Genomic DNA, 16,848 nt, shown 5'->3' on the forward strand with positions numbered 1-16,848 from the left:
GCGGGAGCCAAGTCACGTGTGAGGCAGCTGCGCCCCGACGTCACTTCCTGTACAGCTCCTCAGCCAATCAGCTTGTGTTTATGTCGGGCCGCTGAATATTCATGAGGGAGAGAGAGGGAGCAGGCGGCAGAGGGGAGCGGTGCATGCAGGGGACAGAGATCCGGGCAGGACCCTGGTGGGCAGGCTGTGTGTGAGGTCAGGGCGGAGGGGTCGCTACAGCCTGTGCAGGCGCCATACACCTTTATATACACTGACAAGTCACGTTGTGAGCAGCCTGTAGTCGCAGGAGCTGAGCTGTGCAGGGGCTGCTGCTTGGTGGCATGCCAGCGGGCCTACATCTCCGGGCTGTGTGCTGACTGCTGCCTCCGCTCTGCCTTCTTCTGACTCAGGGGCATCCACGGTTACCAGAGAGCGGAGACAGCGGGCACAAGGATCCCGGCGACTCCCCAGGGACCCTGCTCCCTCCTTCTGCCTGCAGGGGAGAAGAATGAGAGAGAATGAGCCAGAGAGACACCTTGGTGCATCTGTTTGCTGGAGGGTAAGTACCTGCACCTTGTCTAATGCTGGGCACGTCACCTTGACATGTCCTGGGTCAGGGCAGATCACGGGATACTGATAGATCACGTGCATATATGTATAATATTACACATGCTTTTCATCATGTATGTGTGTCTATTTATATATATATTTTACATTTTTTTTCATTCTAAGTTTTGGTTCTCTATGTGTATGCATTGGTACTTTGCACACAATCATCCCATAATGATCAATGCTGCAATTGTGGGTAAAAAAGCTTAAAGGGGTTGTCCAGGAATTTTAAAAGTCTGGGAAGAAGTTGGGATGGTGAACCTTAACATAAAAAAGAAAAAAAAACAGTCACCTGTCCACTGTCGCTATCTGGTACAGTGTGTGCTGTACCTTTGTCGGTGAAAGTCATACACCATATGTGCCCACTGATGGGAATTGGTGACCAGTGTAAGTGACGGTAAAAAAAAGTTTCAGGCACTTGGTAGCTTGAAGTAGTGTGGTTTATTTATACGCAATCCATAAATTCCTATGTCGTAACGTTTTGGTTCATTAAGAACCTTCATCAGACAATTGGATTGTCCATACTCTCTCTGCATCCTTGGAATGCAGCTCCATGCTGATGTCTGTGGCTGTGAGACACCATGAAGACTGAGCTGGAGACTTCATCATGTGGGAGTAGGGTTATATGAGTATCACTTCATAATAGATCACATCATCTTATGACGACACGTATAGTATTCAGGGGCAATACTCCAATCAACCATACATATCGGAGAAGTCTGCTGATAGGGAGTGTGGGTTTGTTTTTGTTTTTTTTAACGCTGATCTTCATTCTTGCATGGTATAATCTGTCAATATTTTGGTATTTGGGTCCTCACCCTAGCTGTAGTACAGAGCTCCCATCTCTTCCCATCCATAGCTTTACAGGTTGGCCTTGGCAGATCTAGGGGTCTGTATTTGTATAATCCAGGGAGTTGCTCTAAAGCTTTGTGCAACAGCAACCAAGGAGTGTCCTACTCTTACCTCACCCTGTCAGGTATTGGCCATTGACTGCAGTTTGCAATATTGTACATGGGCACCAAATGGCATATACCAGACAATTTACCGTCTGCTATGTAAGTGGCTCTTCAGCCATGAGGTTGTGAGATTGTTCAAATCTGCAGATCTCCAGTATGGGAGTACTTAGTTCATGGAGTACCCATATTTAATTGTTGTGACGGATTCATTTCAGTGGAGCATGATAGGAGCAATTTATGGTGTAGAGGGGAAATATAATAATCCGTCAGATTGTAACTCTCACATTAAGGTGACTTTATTTTATGTGGTTATTATAGGTGAGTACTAGGCCTCATCTGCACTAGTGTTTGTAACATTGAATGACCCCATGTGCAGCCACTTTAAGCGTATATTCATTTACTTATTTATTTATTTATTTTTAAAAGCGATTTCCTATTACAGCATTTGCTTACTTTCCCTTTAGTTAGCACAAGACAATTAATTGACTTAATTTAATTCACCATTTCTGATAAACCACTTCTGTTAGGATGTTCCACAAGACTTTCCCAGAGTAGATGGAGTTGAAATATTGGGGACCTGGTACAGATAAGGGCTTGCTCAACCTAGCATTGCCATTCTCTTTGTATATGTCATATTCACAGATCCCACTGTCTTTGGGCCGTATTCAGGCAGGCGTACAGTGGCTACAAGTTCTTTGCCTCCTAGAAAACTTTAGTTTTCACTTCCTTGAGAATTTACTGTTAATTGCAGACTATGCTTTTCTTGGTATTTACCTGGAGGACTTGGTGCTTGAAATATTTAATAATTACTGTCACTTTTGTAGCGACTTCTACTGAAGTTCTTTCTGTTGTCAAGGAGAACATGGATTACGGTGAAGCAGCCTGGTGAGGGTTTTGGCCGCTGGACAGCAGCACGAGGGCAATGCCCTGTCAAGTGTTGTAATAGCGCTGAATCTAAGCACATTGTTACAGATTACAGAATACTATTCACTATGTGCCAGGAGAACGAAGCATGATTTGTTCTGCAGATAAATCGCTGAATACAAGGCTTTCCTGTTGCGCTTCGCCAGTTGTGTCTTAAACTCTGATAGTAACAATGTTTCTAGTAAAGATCTGAATCCAACTTCCATTTTCACCTAAAATCACAAAACTTCCAGTGCGGAAACAGGATTGTGAAAGCTGACAGGTATTGCTAGAAATCATCAAGACTCTAATTTCATTTATACAGGGTTGAAATTGGGGATTGTTTGTTTTTAGTGTCCAAAGTATTAAACAATTTTTATTGTATCCTGTGGAGGACAGTAGCTACTACCAACTTCTGTCTTTCAGAATCCCAGGACGTTGCAGTGGAAAAGAATAGGAAAAAATATATACCTGTCTGTAACAAGCGCTGTTTACTTGCGTTGATGCTTTTATATTTTTGCATGCAGTTTTCAAGCGTTGATCACAATGAGAAAATATAAATGACAGAGCTCTATTCCTTTATTTTTCAATCCATTCCTGGCTTTGGCCTCACAGCTGCATATAAAAGACTGAATGTGTAAATGCACCCTTATGCAGGTAAAGCAGTGCTCATTTTACTTTCATTGATAGGTGGGTTGGTCTTCCGTTCCCCCTCCTCTCATACACTTAACATCATTGTTGACTGCATATCCCATAGGACAGAGATCCCCCAACCACAGTGCCATCTGGCGACCTCCCCTGTGCTCTGAAATGTACAATTATTGTACTTGCAGAGCAGTGATGGGGTGGGGGGGGGGGAGTGGGACATCCTCTTGCACAAAGCCTGTGTGCATGTTCTATTATCTTCCCAGTGGTACCATAGAATAGGGGTCAGGGTTCCAGGAGGAAGTAGAAGATGTTACATAGGTTGTGTCTAAGAGAAGCTCCTGTTCCTCCTATCACTGCTCTGTATGTACACTACAACTATACAGATCACCGGAACATTGAGGGGGACTATTACTTGGGGGAGGGTGCTATTAGCTCACTATTACTGTAATAGGGAGGGGGGACTATTAATGGGGTTCTATTACAGAAATAGAGCCCCCCCTCCCAGGTAAAAGCAAAATCTGCACCAAAAAAATGCATAGTTTACGCAACGAGGGGGGGGGGGGGTCTTAGCCTAAAGGAGTTTCTGGAATTAAAATATTGATGATCTATCCTTAAGAATAATCATTAGTAATATCAGACTCATGTTGGACCCGCACTGATCAGCTGATATTTGTTGCCACCAGAAGCAGACTGCTCCCTACACTGTATAGTGGTTATGCTAAGTTGTTTCAGAAATCCTTTATAACAAACCTCTTAACTCGGAACTACCAGAATGTTCTTGTCATTTTTAGCTTACAGGGAAATAACTCTGCTAACAATTTCTAATTGCTGAGTCAAAGTTTTTATATAAGTATTTTTTTTTTTTTCATAAACCTGCAGGGCTTCTATAACCTTCTTAAATTGGGGATATTAGTACAGGGTGTTTCTCATGGCACTAATAATTCAGTACTTGACGGGTCTGCAGCTGGAGACGCTACCGTGTTTACAGAACTACTGCAGTAGCTACCTACATTGATCTCTAGGCTGTACATTCAGGAAACTTATAGGGGGTTGTCCAAATTATATGTTGCGATTTAAAACTCTTATCTTACACTAGACTCAAACTAGCGTTTGGGTTTTCGTTCTTCGTATCTGCTTAAAAGGCAGTTACCTTTTACCCCATATACTATAATGGGGTCCACTGGGTTTCTGCCTGAAATCGGTGGATGTTTTAAGCAGAATGGGGGATGGAATTCCCAAATGTTCACACAGTGCTAGTCTGACAGTAGCCTTACATGACATGATGATTATTATGGTATGTTTCTCCTGGGTCTTGAACTTAGAAGCTTTGGAATTCCAGATGACCACAAAGTGAGGAGAGTTGCATATTCACGCTGGCCTTAGGATTTTTTCAGCCCAAGTCTCAATAGCATAGGTGCAAAATAATTTTATATAGCGATATCTCTGTATGCCAGTACCTTAGCATGTGAGTTATATATATATATATATATATATATATATATATATATATATATATATATTATATCTCTGTAAACAAGAACGCGATGAATGAAATATTCAAAGTTTTGGCAGCAGCAGACTGGTTCTTGACAATGGAGGAGGAAGGGGAGGAAGCTTCCAGTCAAGAAGGAAAAAAAAACAACTTTTATTTTGTTGCAAATTTTAGCATTTATATGACTTTCATTTGGAAACATTTTTGTCCCTGACAACCCCTTTGAAACGTGTAGAGTGCATGAGATGCAAGCAAACGTTTTCTAGGACGTCACTAGACGGCACAAATGTCGTGAGAGGTTGTTTGGGTACGTACGTTTTTATCTCTAGATGGTTTAGTGTCATGGAAGAACTGACTTCTATAAATAGAAGTTATTGGTTTCTAGCAGACTTGCTCTGTAATATACCTTATATACTCGAGTATAAGCTGAGACCCCTAATTTTACCACAAAGAAACTGGGAAAACTTATTGACTCGAGTATAAGCCGAGGGGGGAAATCCACCATTGCAGATAGTCTGGTCATGTGCATTGTAGCTTAGTAACTCCATGGGGATCATAGTAATAGCAGTTACCCCATCATGTCCCTCACATTAACCCCCTGTGTGCCTCACATAAGAGTTACTGATATGTGGGACATATGGAGGTAATAATTAGGTATCTTCATAATTAAGGTCCTTCATTAGTACCCTCATGTGTCTCACATATTAGTAACCCTTATATGGGGCACACAGGGGTTAATATGAGGGATATGATGGGGTTAACTGTTATTAATGTGAGGAACATGGAGTTACTGAAACTAAATGAATAACCCCAAATGCCTGACATTACTAGGCAGAGTAACTAAAGGAAGGGACCTGTGTGTGTCACGTTACTGTAGCTTCCTCTCCTCCATACAACAGACATCTTCCATAAGACACAATGAATCCTGGCCACTCATCTGCAGGGTAGATGCTAAATCCTAGTGTGCTAAAGGACCTCTGATGACGTCATGGCCATGTGATCGGACTCTGATGTGGGCGGAGCTACTAGGATTTAGACTCAACCTTATCTGCAGATGTTACATACCAGTGGCTACAGGACCTTTGATGACATCACAGTCACGTGACCGCATGACAAGCCAATCACAGAACAGTTAGCACTAAAGGACCTCCCCCCTTCCAGGTCCTTCCAGTTTTCTGTGCTCCATGGACCCTGACTCGTGTATAAGCCGAGGAGAGCTTTATCAGCATGAAAAATGTGCTGAAAGAGTTGGCTTATACTCGAGTATATACGGTAAGTGGTTTATTGTAGTCACTTTTTGTTATTTTTATTACTCTTAGGAAGAATCCCTGGGAATGGACATTTAGAGGTAACTTTAGGACATATTGTATTCCTTAAAATCATTAGGTGGTAACGTCTAGGTTTTGTGTAACTGAAGAATATGCCAAGGTGGCACTGGGTATATTGCTATAAAGTATATGTAAATTTTGGTAGAGTCCATTACTAAAACAGGGTACAGTAATATCCCATGCAAATAGAAATTGGCATGTAATACCTAACTTCTTTGGTTATGGTGTAAGGACATAGTCAGGGGCCCGTTGTTGTAGGTTTATATATTTGGTCTAGGGTTTTCTACATGTTTTTTCCCCTTTCTCAGTCTAGTGGAGGGTACAGAATAGACACAAATAATATATTAGGTACGGTAGTTGGTGCGACTGCTCTGTTGCAGTATTCTGTGTATATTGGGTGTTATAGGCAGCATTATTTCCCATGCGGTTGTGTTGGCTACACAAGGAGTTCTTCTTCATGTGTTTGAGGGTAAATATCTGCAGTAAGCCTCCTTGTGTAGTCACGCCGCCGCTCACTAGTAGGGTAAAGGTCACAGCAGTGAATGGAGAGCCGGTCTGTGAAGAGGAATGACTTGTAAAGGCGGCTCTCCACGTCACCAGTGCAGTCAGGCAAGCTGTCAGGTTTAATGGCCAATGTGAATTTACCCAAGGACATATATTAACCTCTCCTCCTAACGTGAGCTGCAGGCTCGGGCCTACTCCTAGAGTGGCATAGCTGTCATAGCACCTTATCTTTGTATTACACGTACATTGAATTCACCTTGGTTTAGAATACGCTATCTAAGGCCCCTTGCAGATGACTGTGGGCGACTTCAGTGTACTATCCAGGTTTTTCCTGGATAGCACACTGATCCATTCATTTCCGTCGTCCCACGCACATGACCGTGTATTCCTGTCTGGTTTTGTGGCCGTTCTTCCACAATTCCTATTCACTGAATGAATGGGCCACGGAAGCAAGGCCAGTGATTGGGCAACACAGGAATGGCATCCGTATGCCGGTCGTACCGTTCAATCATGGCCAGCAGTAAGTGTAGTTGATATTCTGACGGATGTGGTTAAGGCAGGGGTAGGGAACCTTCGGCTCTCCAGCTGCTGTGAAACTACAACTCTCAACATGCTCCATTCACTTCCATGGGAGTGCCAAGAACAGCAGAGCAAGTATGCATGCTGGGAGTTGTAGTTTTGCCACAGCTTGGAGAGCCAAGGTTCCTTACTAGAGATGAGCGAACACACCGATCCGAACAGCACGCTCCCATAGAGATGAATGGAAGCACCTGTGACGCCGGCGAACAGTGTTCGCTCATCTCTATTCTAGGCCTCATGCACACACTTGTGTGTATTTTTGGTGTGTTAGTCGTGGTTTTTCACAGCTAGCCGACTGATCCTTTAATTTCTATGACCCCATACACACAGTTGTGTATTTTCAGGCCTCTGTATAGTGCGGTGAGCCCAGGCCAGAACCCAGGACAGGTCCTATATCTGTCCGTTTGGCAGACTGGGCTCCCTGAGATCAATGAATAGGGCCAGGGAGACACAAGCGGTACAGGGATGGTCTTCTGTGTGCTCTCTGTGTCGTTCATTGATGGCCCAGCTACAAGTGCATGTAGCCTTAATCTAACAGTCATATAATATAATTGTATACTCCTCAGGAAGATTGGGGAGCATGGTGGTTCAATGTTAAGCCGAAGACAATATGCTCAGGATAGGCCATAAACTCTGATCAGCTGTATGGAGCCGCTACCATCACTATAGCTTACCTCTCAGTGATTTTAATGGTAGGTGAGCTGCAATGACTGTATCTGGCTGCTATAAAGGAGACATAGCTTTCTTGTATAGTTCTGTACAGCTGATCCGTCTGAAGGCCAGTGTCAATCCCCCACAATCTGGTATTTATGGCCTATCCTGAAAATAGACCATAAATAGCTTAAGCCCCAAAACCTCTTTTAATATTCTTCTGACACTGTAGATCTGATACTTTCCTTATGTCTTATGTTGGCTGCTGTGACGCCATACCCAGAGCATGCTCCCTGTTGCAAACCTCAGTGTGATTGTCTTTCATAAGGCTTCCTTTCGTGCATACATAGAAAACAATACTTTGATCCCTCAGCTGATGTATTGCATCTTCAGTTTTATTTGATCAGGCTGTTGGAGGGCATGGCCATTTCCGCTGTTTGCTACTTGTCGCTGTCTCAGCACATGGGTCACTTAAGGATCCTGCTGTACCTTCTCCAAAGATGTTTTATACTTCCACCTCTCACTTATGTCACTAGTAACTTAAGTTAATTTATGAAGATGAAACCTGTCTGGGCAGTGTCCTATTCTATTTATTGTACTGTTACATAGGTACTGTATATACTATAGGATAGATTTATTAAGCCTGGAGTTTCATAACCTACTCTGTGGAGTAACATGTGCCAAAGTTGTTAAGGCAAATGCCTGTTAATAAATGTGTTGGTCTTTTTTGTACTGTAAGCCATAAAATAAGATCTACACCTGCTATGAGCAGGCATATGGTGCTTATTACACAATAGCTTGCAACTTGTAAACTCCATAAGGCTAAGGCCTCATGTGGCGTCCCACATCAAAAAAGCACTGTGGGAAAAACCACGGCGGTAACGCATTGCACTTTTGACAGTTCGCAGAGGTTACCTCTGTGGACTTTCTGCTTCAATGATATCACCAGCGACGTTTCTGTAGATATAATTAACATGCTGCGATTTCTAAAACCACAAAAAGCACCTTGTCCGCCGCACGTATTTTCCTGCAGAGTGGGGGTGGGATTCGCTAGAATCCTATTCACTTTGCTGTGACTGTAAAGCGCCGAGGGTTTTTGTGTATGCCACGTTGGGCCCCGGCCTAAAAGTGATCCAATCGATGTCCGTCAAAATAACTGTCCGTTTTTGACAAATCTGTTCTTTGTTGTGTTTTTTTTTTTTTTTTTCTTCTTCTTCCCTCATTCTGAGAATACGCAGAGGGAAACACAGATTGCTATTCGATGGTAATCTGTTTGTGTTTTCCTTCGTGTATCTCAAAGGTTTATTTAAAAAAAATGATTAGTTGCTGTCCATCGCACGTCCTTGTTTTTTGGGGGGATGGGGAAAAAAAAGTCCACCAATTCAGACTCTTTTCTCCACCCAGGCGGATATCAGACGAAAATACGCTCACCTATGGATGGGTTTTTTTTACAACTCATTGAAATTAATGGATTTTAAAATGAACTGTTCATAATCCGTTTTTGAGGGTATTAAGGTGGTTTCAGAAACTGATTTTGCACAAAGCCAAACACGTGATTGCAGATCAGTGTGCACAGAACCTGAAAGGCAGGGTATAGAGGCCAGTGGCTTCCTAGTACAGTGCTGCAATGCCTTCATTTTCTGCTATACCAATACGGTTTAGTGCCATGTGTATGAAGGTATTTTGCCCTACAAGTAATGATCTACATTCAGAGTAAGATGGAGCGTTGCTTTCTCATGTGAATCTTATTAAATTCCCCCAATAGCTCGCGATGTGCCAACATTAATAGGATTGAGCCTCTTAATAATTTTGCCACATTGTGTGAGGTTGAGTACAGCTGTTTCCTGGCACAAGTTATAGTAAATCCCATGAATTAAAGTGACAAGAAAGGTGGGGGGATAAAAGTGGGTTAGTTTTCTACCATACATGTTATAGTGAACTGTATCTGCACTAAAAAGTGAAGTAACTTTGCAGATGATCTTAAAAATAACCGGTCACTTTGGGTATAAAGCACCTTTGCAGACCTTAGTGTTACCATGGTAACAGACTACAGAGAAGCCCTGTGCGTAGTCTGATCCTGCAGTCGTGTGGGGTGTCATTGAGGCCATCTAAACTCCTAAATGTCTTTCTTCATACAGTTTGTACAGATGTCCTGTACGTAGCTAATGTGGTATGGAGATAGTCCAGCTCTGCCACTCTCTTCTAAGCTCTGTATCTGGTGTAACATCATGTACTGAGGGCTGATGCTGAAACTAGTCAGGGGAGAGCAGACAACTGTAGGCTTCTACTTTCTCTTCTGTTCTTGACATCTAGTGGATGGGCTCAGGTTTGAACCCACCTTTAGATTGCTACCATTAGACTAGTTGTGGCTGACATTTTACACCTTTGACCCATGTAGAATTTGGGGATTTCATCAGAAATGAAATTCAGTGATCATTTTGTCCCCTACAGTTTTTAACCAACCAGTGTACCCTTCTGCACATTTTAGAAATGCCAGTCCTTTTCATACCAGAGATGCTATAGCTGGCATGCCCTTATATTTAGAGCTGGTAAACTACTGGCACGGCCACTCCATTTCACCAGTCAGCAGGCTAATGAAGTGCTTAGACTAATGACTCATGGACTTTGGGTCTTGCTGAGCGATCTCGCTTTCCTCTTCTTTTCTCTCCCTGTCACAGCAGCTCTCAGTGCCAAGACCCTTGTACAAAAGCTTGTTTGTGTCTTAATTGGGGCCCGTCGCTCTGTGTACCCAGTTATTGTAGGAGCACACGTTGTTGAAATGAATACACTAGGGAGCGCCTTTCTGGACGCTGTGCCCATTAGGAGCTTTGTTGCCCTTGTGTGTGCCAGTTAATTGAGGGCACGCGTTTGTCCTGTAGCTTTCTGCCAAGCATCATCGCTTTCTGCCAAGACTTCTGGTGCTAAACAGGGGGAAAAAACCTGCTAAGAAATCTATAGATCAAACAATAGGTTTGTTGTGCCGCTTTTTTATTTTTTTTCCTTATGTATTCTACTCTAGGCATTGCCATCTTGCCAGAGCTTTGCTTCAGCTCTGTTGATGGTATTTAGTGATATACTTTATAGCATGGTCATGTCCATAGTCGGCAATATTCTGTAGCCGACTCATTCAGGTCTAATGGAGAATTTGCAATATGTGGGGGGGGGGAGTAGATAAGGTCTGACATCTACTGGCAGTAATGAATGTGGTCTGATATCTATAGAGGTGTTCCCTTTTATTGTAATCTTGTCTGTGATGTAAATGTTGACACCCTCCCCAACAATCTAAAATTGAAGGCCTATCTTAGATAGATTTCGGTCAAAAATAGTAAAGGAGTCCAACACCTGGGATCCTCAGAGTAGTGGTCTCACGTGGTGGTTGTTGACAACCACTTCTGCCTCACAGACTATGACTTTCCAGTCACGAAGCCTTTTTTTAGCCTTGTCCCATTCAAGGGAATGGGACTGAGTTGCAGTACAAAGCATGGCTGCTGTACTTGGTTTACAGAAGAGGCCGTAGTGCCCACCCGAACACTGCAGTCTCTTTGAACAGTGGGGGTCTTCGATGGTGGACCGCTTCTGGTTCTTGGTGGTGGTTGACTTTTCAAAATTAGCCTGGAGACCCCCGTTTAAGTGTTTTTGGACAGTGAAAACATAAAATGGCTGCGGTGGTGGAAAGGGCATTGAATGAGGTATTCCTATCTTATAAAATATTGGCATATTGCAAAGCTATGGTATAGTTTTGTAATGAGGGGGTCCAGCTGCTGGGTCTCCCATTGAACTTGAGACTAAATGGGCGCACAGACTATTGTTTAATACTGTGCCCCCGTGTGGTGTTACCCTGCAAAGCATTGCTTCCTAAACCCTGCAAGTGTAGCCCCTTTCATATACATGACAGCTGGCTGGTTAGAATTGGTGCTGTGCTTTCCCTTTATTCTCACTAATGGCAAATTCAAATTCCGCTTGCAATCTCTTGGAATAGCCTGTACTTGTCCGCAAGACACTTGTCGATGTCTGTCTTAAAACACGAATCTTCTCTTAAATCTTTGTGCTGTGCTACAGCATCGTTCACACAATGACTGTGCTGTTTGGGTTAAAATAGACCTCGGTGAGGTTTTTGCTTTCCTCCTACAGACTTATCCAATCAGGCAGGGGAGGTGGAGACAGTAACCCCAGCATCCCTATACACATCCAGTTTCACAACAAGGATTTTATTATTTTACTTTTTGTATAAATAAGAGGAAAAATACAGACATGGGAAATGGTCATGATTTTCCAAAAAGAAAAAAAAAAGCCATAACTGTGTCCTGCTTGCTTATTTTTTTGTATCCTCTGTCTGCTCCTGGATCCGGGGTGTATTTGAGAGCACTGTGATCAAAGCTTTTATTTTTAAGAACGGTTCTTTAAAAGGTCATTATTGTCTTAACATATCAATGCCGAGATGGGAATAACTGATCCTAAATGCCACCCCATAGGGCAGAATGGATGGGGACAACAGAGCAGTAGAGGTGAATGGGAACTGCAATGTAGCTCAGCTGTGCTAAGCTGTTTATGTACCTCTTCACCTCTGTGGGAGTTAGACGGCGTTCACACGTGCACCCTCCATCCTATTTCCCAGAGAAACTGCATTGGGGACTGCTTCCTAGCGGTCAGTTTTAAAACCCATTCAAATGAAACACGGATACGGGCACAAGTGTGAACGCCCCCTTACAGGAACAACCTAGAACAGCACTGCTCAGCTATTCCTGCAAGTCCTGGCATAATGGATGAGACTAGGGCCTCGTTGCAGAAGCATAGAATTTTTTTGTTGCAGATTTTGCTGTGGTTTTTGTGCCAAAGCCAGGAGTGAATTGAGCATTCCATTCTTTTTGTAGCCATTCTTGACTCTGGCTCAAAAAAAACCACAGCTAAATCAGCAACAAAAAAAGCTGTTTTTTGCAACGTGGGAACCTCTGCTTAAAGAGGACCTTTCATCAGTTGGGGTACATGCGGTTTTATATATCGCTAGAAAGCCGACAGTGCACTGCATTCGGCGCACTGTCGGCTTTCACGATCTGTGCCCCAGGTTAAGAGCTATTGGTACCGGTACCGTACCTCTTCACCGTCGGAAGGGCGTCCCTGACAGTCAAGTGTGTTGTTTTTTTGGGGTTGTTTTTGTTTTGTTTGTCGTTTCCTCCCCCCCCCCCCCCCCCTCTCCTTTTAGTAGGCTCTTTCCCAGCAGTTCATTTAGAATTTCTAGTTTTTTGTGCAATACATCAGTTAGGCCCCCAACTTTTAAATGAGTGTTCTCGGGCCAGAATGGAGTTTGGTTCTCTGCTCTATGACTGCTTCAGAATCATGAGCTCTGGGTCCCACCCTCTTGTCTACTCTTGCCTGACACCACCTACTTCACAGTACGGAACCCAAGTACCATATCGGCCCCAAAACTAAAATTCCAAGTGTGCCAGAATTAGTGGAGGTGGTAAAGAGTCTTGTGGTGCTGGAGGTTGTTAGACTGTACAGTGCAGGGACCCCACCAATGGCCCTCTACATGGAGTCCAAAGATTTGTGCCACGAGTTTGTGATTTAGCCGTGTCATTGGACTCAAAAACAATAGGAAAATAAGTTTTCCCATTGTATTCTATAGGTAGCTGTATTGTACTCATTATAAGGATGCTGGCCAGACCACCTGCCCATCTAATATTTATATTGGGGAGCCCTAGCTTTTCTCCAGTAACAAATATTGTGAGATAGAGAAGGACTACTTGTTGGATTTTCATGGTCTCTCCTGAGAACTAAGGGCTGGGTATATTTCTGTCTTCTCATGTCTGGGTTTGTGCAGATAGGAGGAATATCTGACGGAGCTGTACGTTCATGTGTACCTACTCGCTCTTTGTGTACCTGTATGTGGATTAAAGGCCTAGTTCGCCTACTAAGGTAAACAGGAGAGAATGCTGCTCAGTTTGTCAGTCTGCAGGATTTTCTATATGCTTCTGAAGCAACCTTGTAAAACTCTTGGGTCTTACGAGTACAATTCCTGCCACAATGGGAATAACTGATCCAAAATGTCTGACGTATAGGGTGGGATTTATGGGGACAGCAGTTCATTTCTATTCTCATTTGGGAAGTGTCTGAGCAGTGGGGTCTAGCTGAGAGGCAGAGCGTAAAGATGTCTGTCTCCTATTGCACTGAAAACGTTTTCCTCTTCACATGATCAGGCACAAAAAAAGTGTATCAGCCATGTAGCGCATTTCTGTTCTTGTCTCCCAGCCACAGCAGCTTCATTTATTCCTTTTATGTAAGGCATCACTTCATTTCTCACCAAACTCTTATCTGACCTTAAAGAGAAATTATGAATTTTCGGATCGCGTTTCCTGAAGGAGTTTTGGTTCTTTCAGTTCGGTGTGTGCTCTTTGCTGGTCCATTAAACACATGGCCTTCATTCTTTTTCCAGGAGACCGGTGTCATTTGTTCCCTAATGAAGTTCTCTGAGCTGAGCTGGTTCCAGATCGGAGGTCTCATTTGTATCATTAGCCATTCATCCATGCAGCTTTTATTCCTAAAACGTCCCTTTTTGTTAGGGCTTTGCTGACTGGTATTGCAAAACTTTCCAAACCTGAAATCATTACATATGTTATAATAATGAAAGCCCGAACCAGCCCTCAAGAAGCGGGGAGATGCCAACTGTCTTGAGCAATACATAATCCCCAGACGTCATTGTTCTAGCCCATTAAAGGTCTTTTATCTGCCTTCTAGCTCATGGTGGCCAGTTAAAACGGTTTCACCTTGACTTCTGTTGTACTGCTGTAAACCTATAGTAATAAAATGTGGCCTCTAGTTTATGGGAACACAGATATGAGGGCCAATCCAAAAGAGTTGTTTTATCCCAAGAGCATAAGGAAGTCAGAGAGGGTGAAATGCCACCAGCGTACTACCTCTCCCAGAAGGCTTAGCCACCAACTTAATTTCCCTAGATGTCCGTTCTCTACTCTTCCATTCTGCTATGCACATGCATAAGGGGATGTTTGCTGGTTTTTTCGGCTACTTAGAGACAATACATATGCCAGTAAATCTTCCCCAGCCCATCTCTGTCAGTCTGCAGGCATAAAAGTCTGTTTTACTTACCACACCCTGTTGAGTAAATGGGTTCATAGCTTGCTATTTCTATATGTTGTCCACTTATACTGTGTTTGAGTCCAGCTTCTTCCCTGACCTCCTCCTTGTCTGTTGATTTAATTCCGGGCTCAATCCGAGCCGTACACGCGAGCGCTTCCCATTCACTTCAATGAGAGCACTCATAGAGTACAAAGCAGCCCATTCATTTCAATGGGGAGCGCTCGTATGCTGGCTCCCATTGAAATGAATGGGATCTGCTTTATATGCACTGATTCTGAACGTGTTAACGTTCAGAATCAGTCACCGTATTCGTAGTGTGAATGCACCCTTAGTGGCTGTTTTTTTTTGCAATTTATCCTCTCATCTCATGGTGCCGACCTCGGCTTGTTCTGGCTTTGACAGCTGTGGCGCCCACCCTGTCCTATATGCCTGAAACGGTGTTTACAACCTTGACTTTGGCCTATCATAGTCCTTGAGCTGCCACCAGCTCTGGGAGTTCTCCAGAAAGTAGTAGTAGTACTCCACCCCCCTCCCCTACCTTATCCAAAGGACAGGGAAAACGTATAGGATCTCTGAGGTTTCGACCGCCGGTCCCCCAAGTGAATTGTGTGGTACTATATTTTGCTTGTAGTGGTCACTGCATAAAATTAGCAGTTTTTTGAGTTGCCTGGAGCTGTACCGCTATACCTTGCAAATTAAAGGGTCATCTGATGGGATGACTACTTATTCGTAGAGTCCTACTAGCCTTTGTGCTGCTTTTGCCTCCAGACCCCTCACTCGCCCTGACCTGGTTATGCAAACTTCTTCCATATCTTATGTGACTGGCATTTAGCTCCACTGCCTTATTGTGAATAACATTTATTTTCTGTGGCCATAGGCATATATGGTATTCAGGAGCAGATTCGCAAAAAGCAATGGAGAGAAATTCTGCACAAGCAGAACATGCCAGAGTTGTAACAATAAACATAAGCTGCATCATACTGTGCACAAAAAGGTATTATTTTGAATCTTCATTTTACATAATATTTTTTTCTCCTTTCTCTTGTCTCTTTACAGATGTGGGGGCACTGTTGGTGCCATATTGACATGCCCATTGGAAGTTGTGAAGACAAGACTACAGTCCTCATCGGTGACTCTTTACATATCTGAGGTTCAGCTGAACACCGTGAATGGCGCTAGTGTTAACAGAGTGGCGAGAGTGTCCCCTGGACCACTGCACTGTCTCAAGTATGGAGTACATTAGTAAAGTATTATATATTTTGTGTCAACAAAAGGTCTTTCGTAGCCAGTAGTCGGTGTCTTTGTTTTAGTTTTAGTTTGGTAGTGTCTAATCTTCATGTCATGTAGTGTACAACAAAATCAGTGTACATGGGGGGGAAAGAACTAATGGCATTGAGTTTTTGGATCAACCTAATTCCATTAGTAACCCTTACCTTATTACTTACACTATCCCCCTTCAAACTGTTCACTCACTCCAGAATCTCTGCTCAAATTCATCTTGGTCTCCCAAGATGGACTGTTGGGTCCCTTTTCCTTAGAAGTGTATGCAAAGGTGCTGAGGGAGGGGAAGGATAGAGCCAAGTGACAGGCAGGCACAGGCTATTGGAGTACTTCTCTAGAATATCCTATATGGTTCTGCTGCTTCTTAGTGAGAGGGTTCAGGCGCAGTCTGTCCTGTTGTCTTCATTTGCTGTCTATGTGAGATATCATAGCACCTAGTCTCCAGCTGCCATGAAACAAACTGGCCTGCAAAAACTCCCCAGAAAACCTGTTAATCCTCATATACACACGGGAGCTTATCCAGAAAGGCATTTCATGGGTTAAGTATTCTTTTGCATATATCCAATATATCAGGCGTTTCAGTTTATGTATGTGAGAGCATGTTAGAGTGCATGTAGCTCATGTAGGGCAATGAATGATATACAGTAAGGGAAACTCCATTTGTCTTGTGTATAATAAATGCATTATTTGAGGTTATCTGCTTATGTCAGTGTCTCTCTAGCAGGCTGCCAACCTGTGGCCATACTGACGCACCTTAATTTCCTGCAAAGGCAGTAAATGACTTCCTGAAGTGTCGTATCTCAGCCAATGAACCACCGTACAGCGG

At 43.3% G+C, this 16,848-nt stretch overlaps 1 protein-coding gene across 1 annotated transcript in view; it reads left to right on the forward strand.

Annotated features, from left to right (window-relative positions):
• The first annotated feature begins 96 nt into the window (after positions 1 to 96).
• The window catches only part of SLC25A36 (solute carrier family 25 member 36), a 43,089-nt gene continuing 26,337 nt past the window's right edge, over positions 97 to 16,848 (forward strand). Inside the window, exons 1-2 of the mRNA XM_075268874.1 lie at positions 97 to 538; positions 15,798 to 15,968. Of these exons, the coding sequence (XP_075124975.1) occupies positions 498 to 538; positions 15,798 to 15,968 (212 nt within the window). The 5' untranslated portion in view covers positions 97 to 497. The remainder of the gene's footprint in view (positions 539 to 15,797; positions 15,969 to 16,848) is intronic.

This window comes from Leptodactylus fuscus, chromosome 3 (genome assembly GCF_031893055.1).
Source record: "Leptodactylus fuscus isolate aLepFus1 chromosome 3, aLepFus1.hap2, whole genome shotgun sequence".
In the NCBI taxonomy this organism is placed as follows: Eukaryota; Metazoa; Chordata; class Amphibia; order Anura; family Leptodactylidae; genus Leptodactylus; species Leptodactylus fuscus.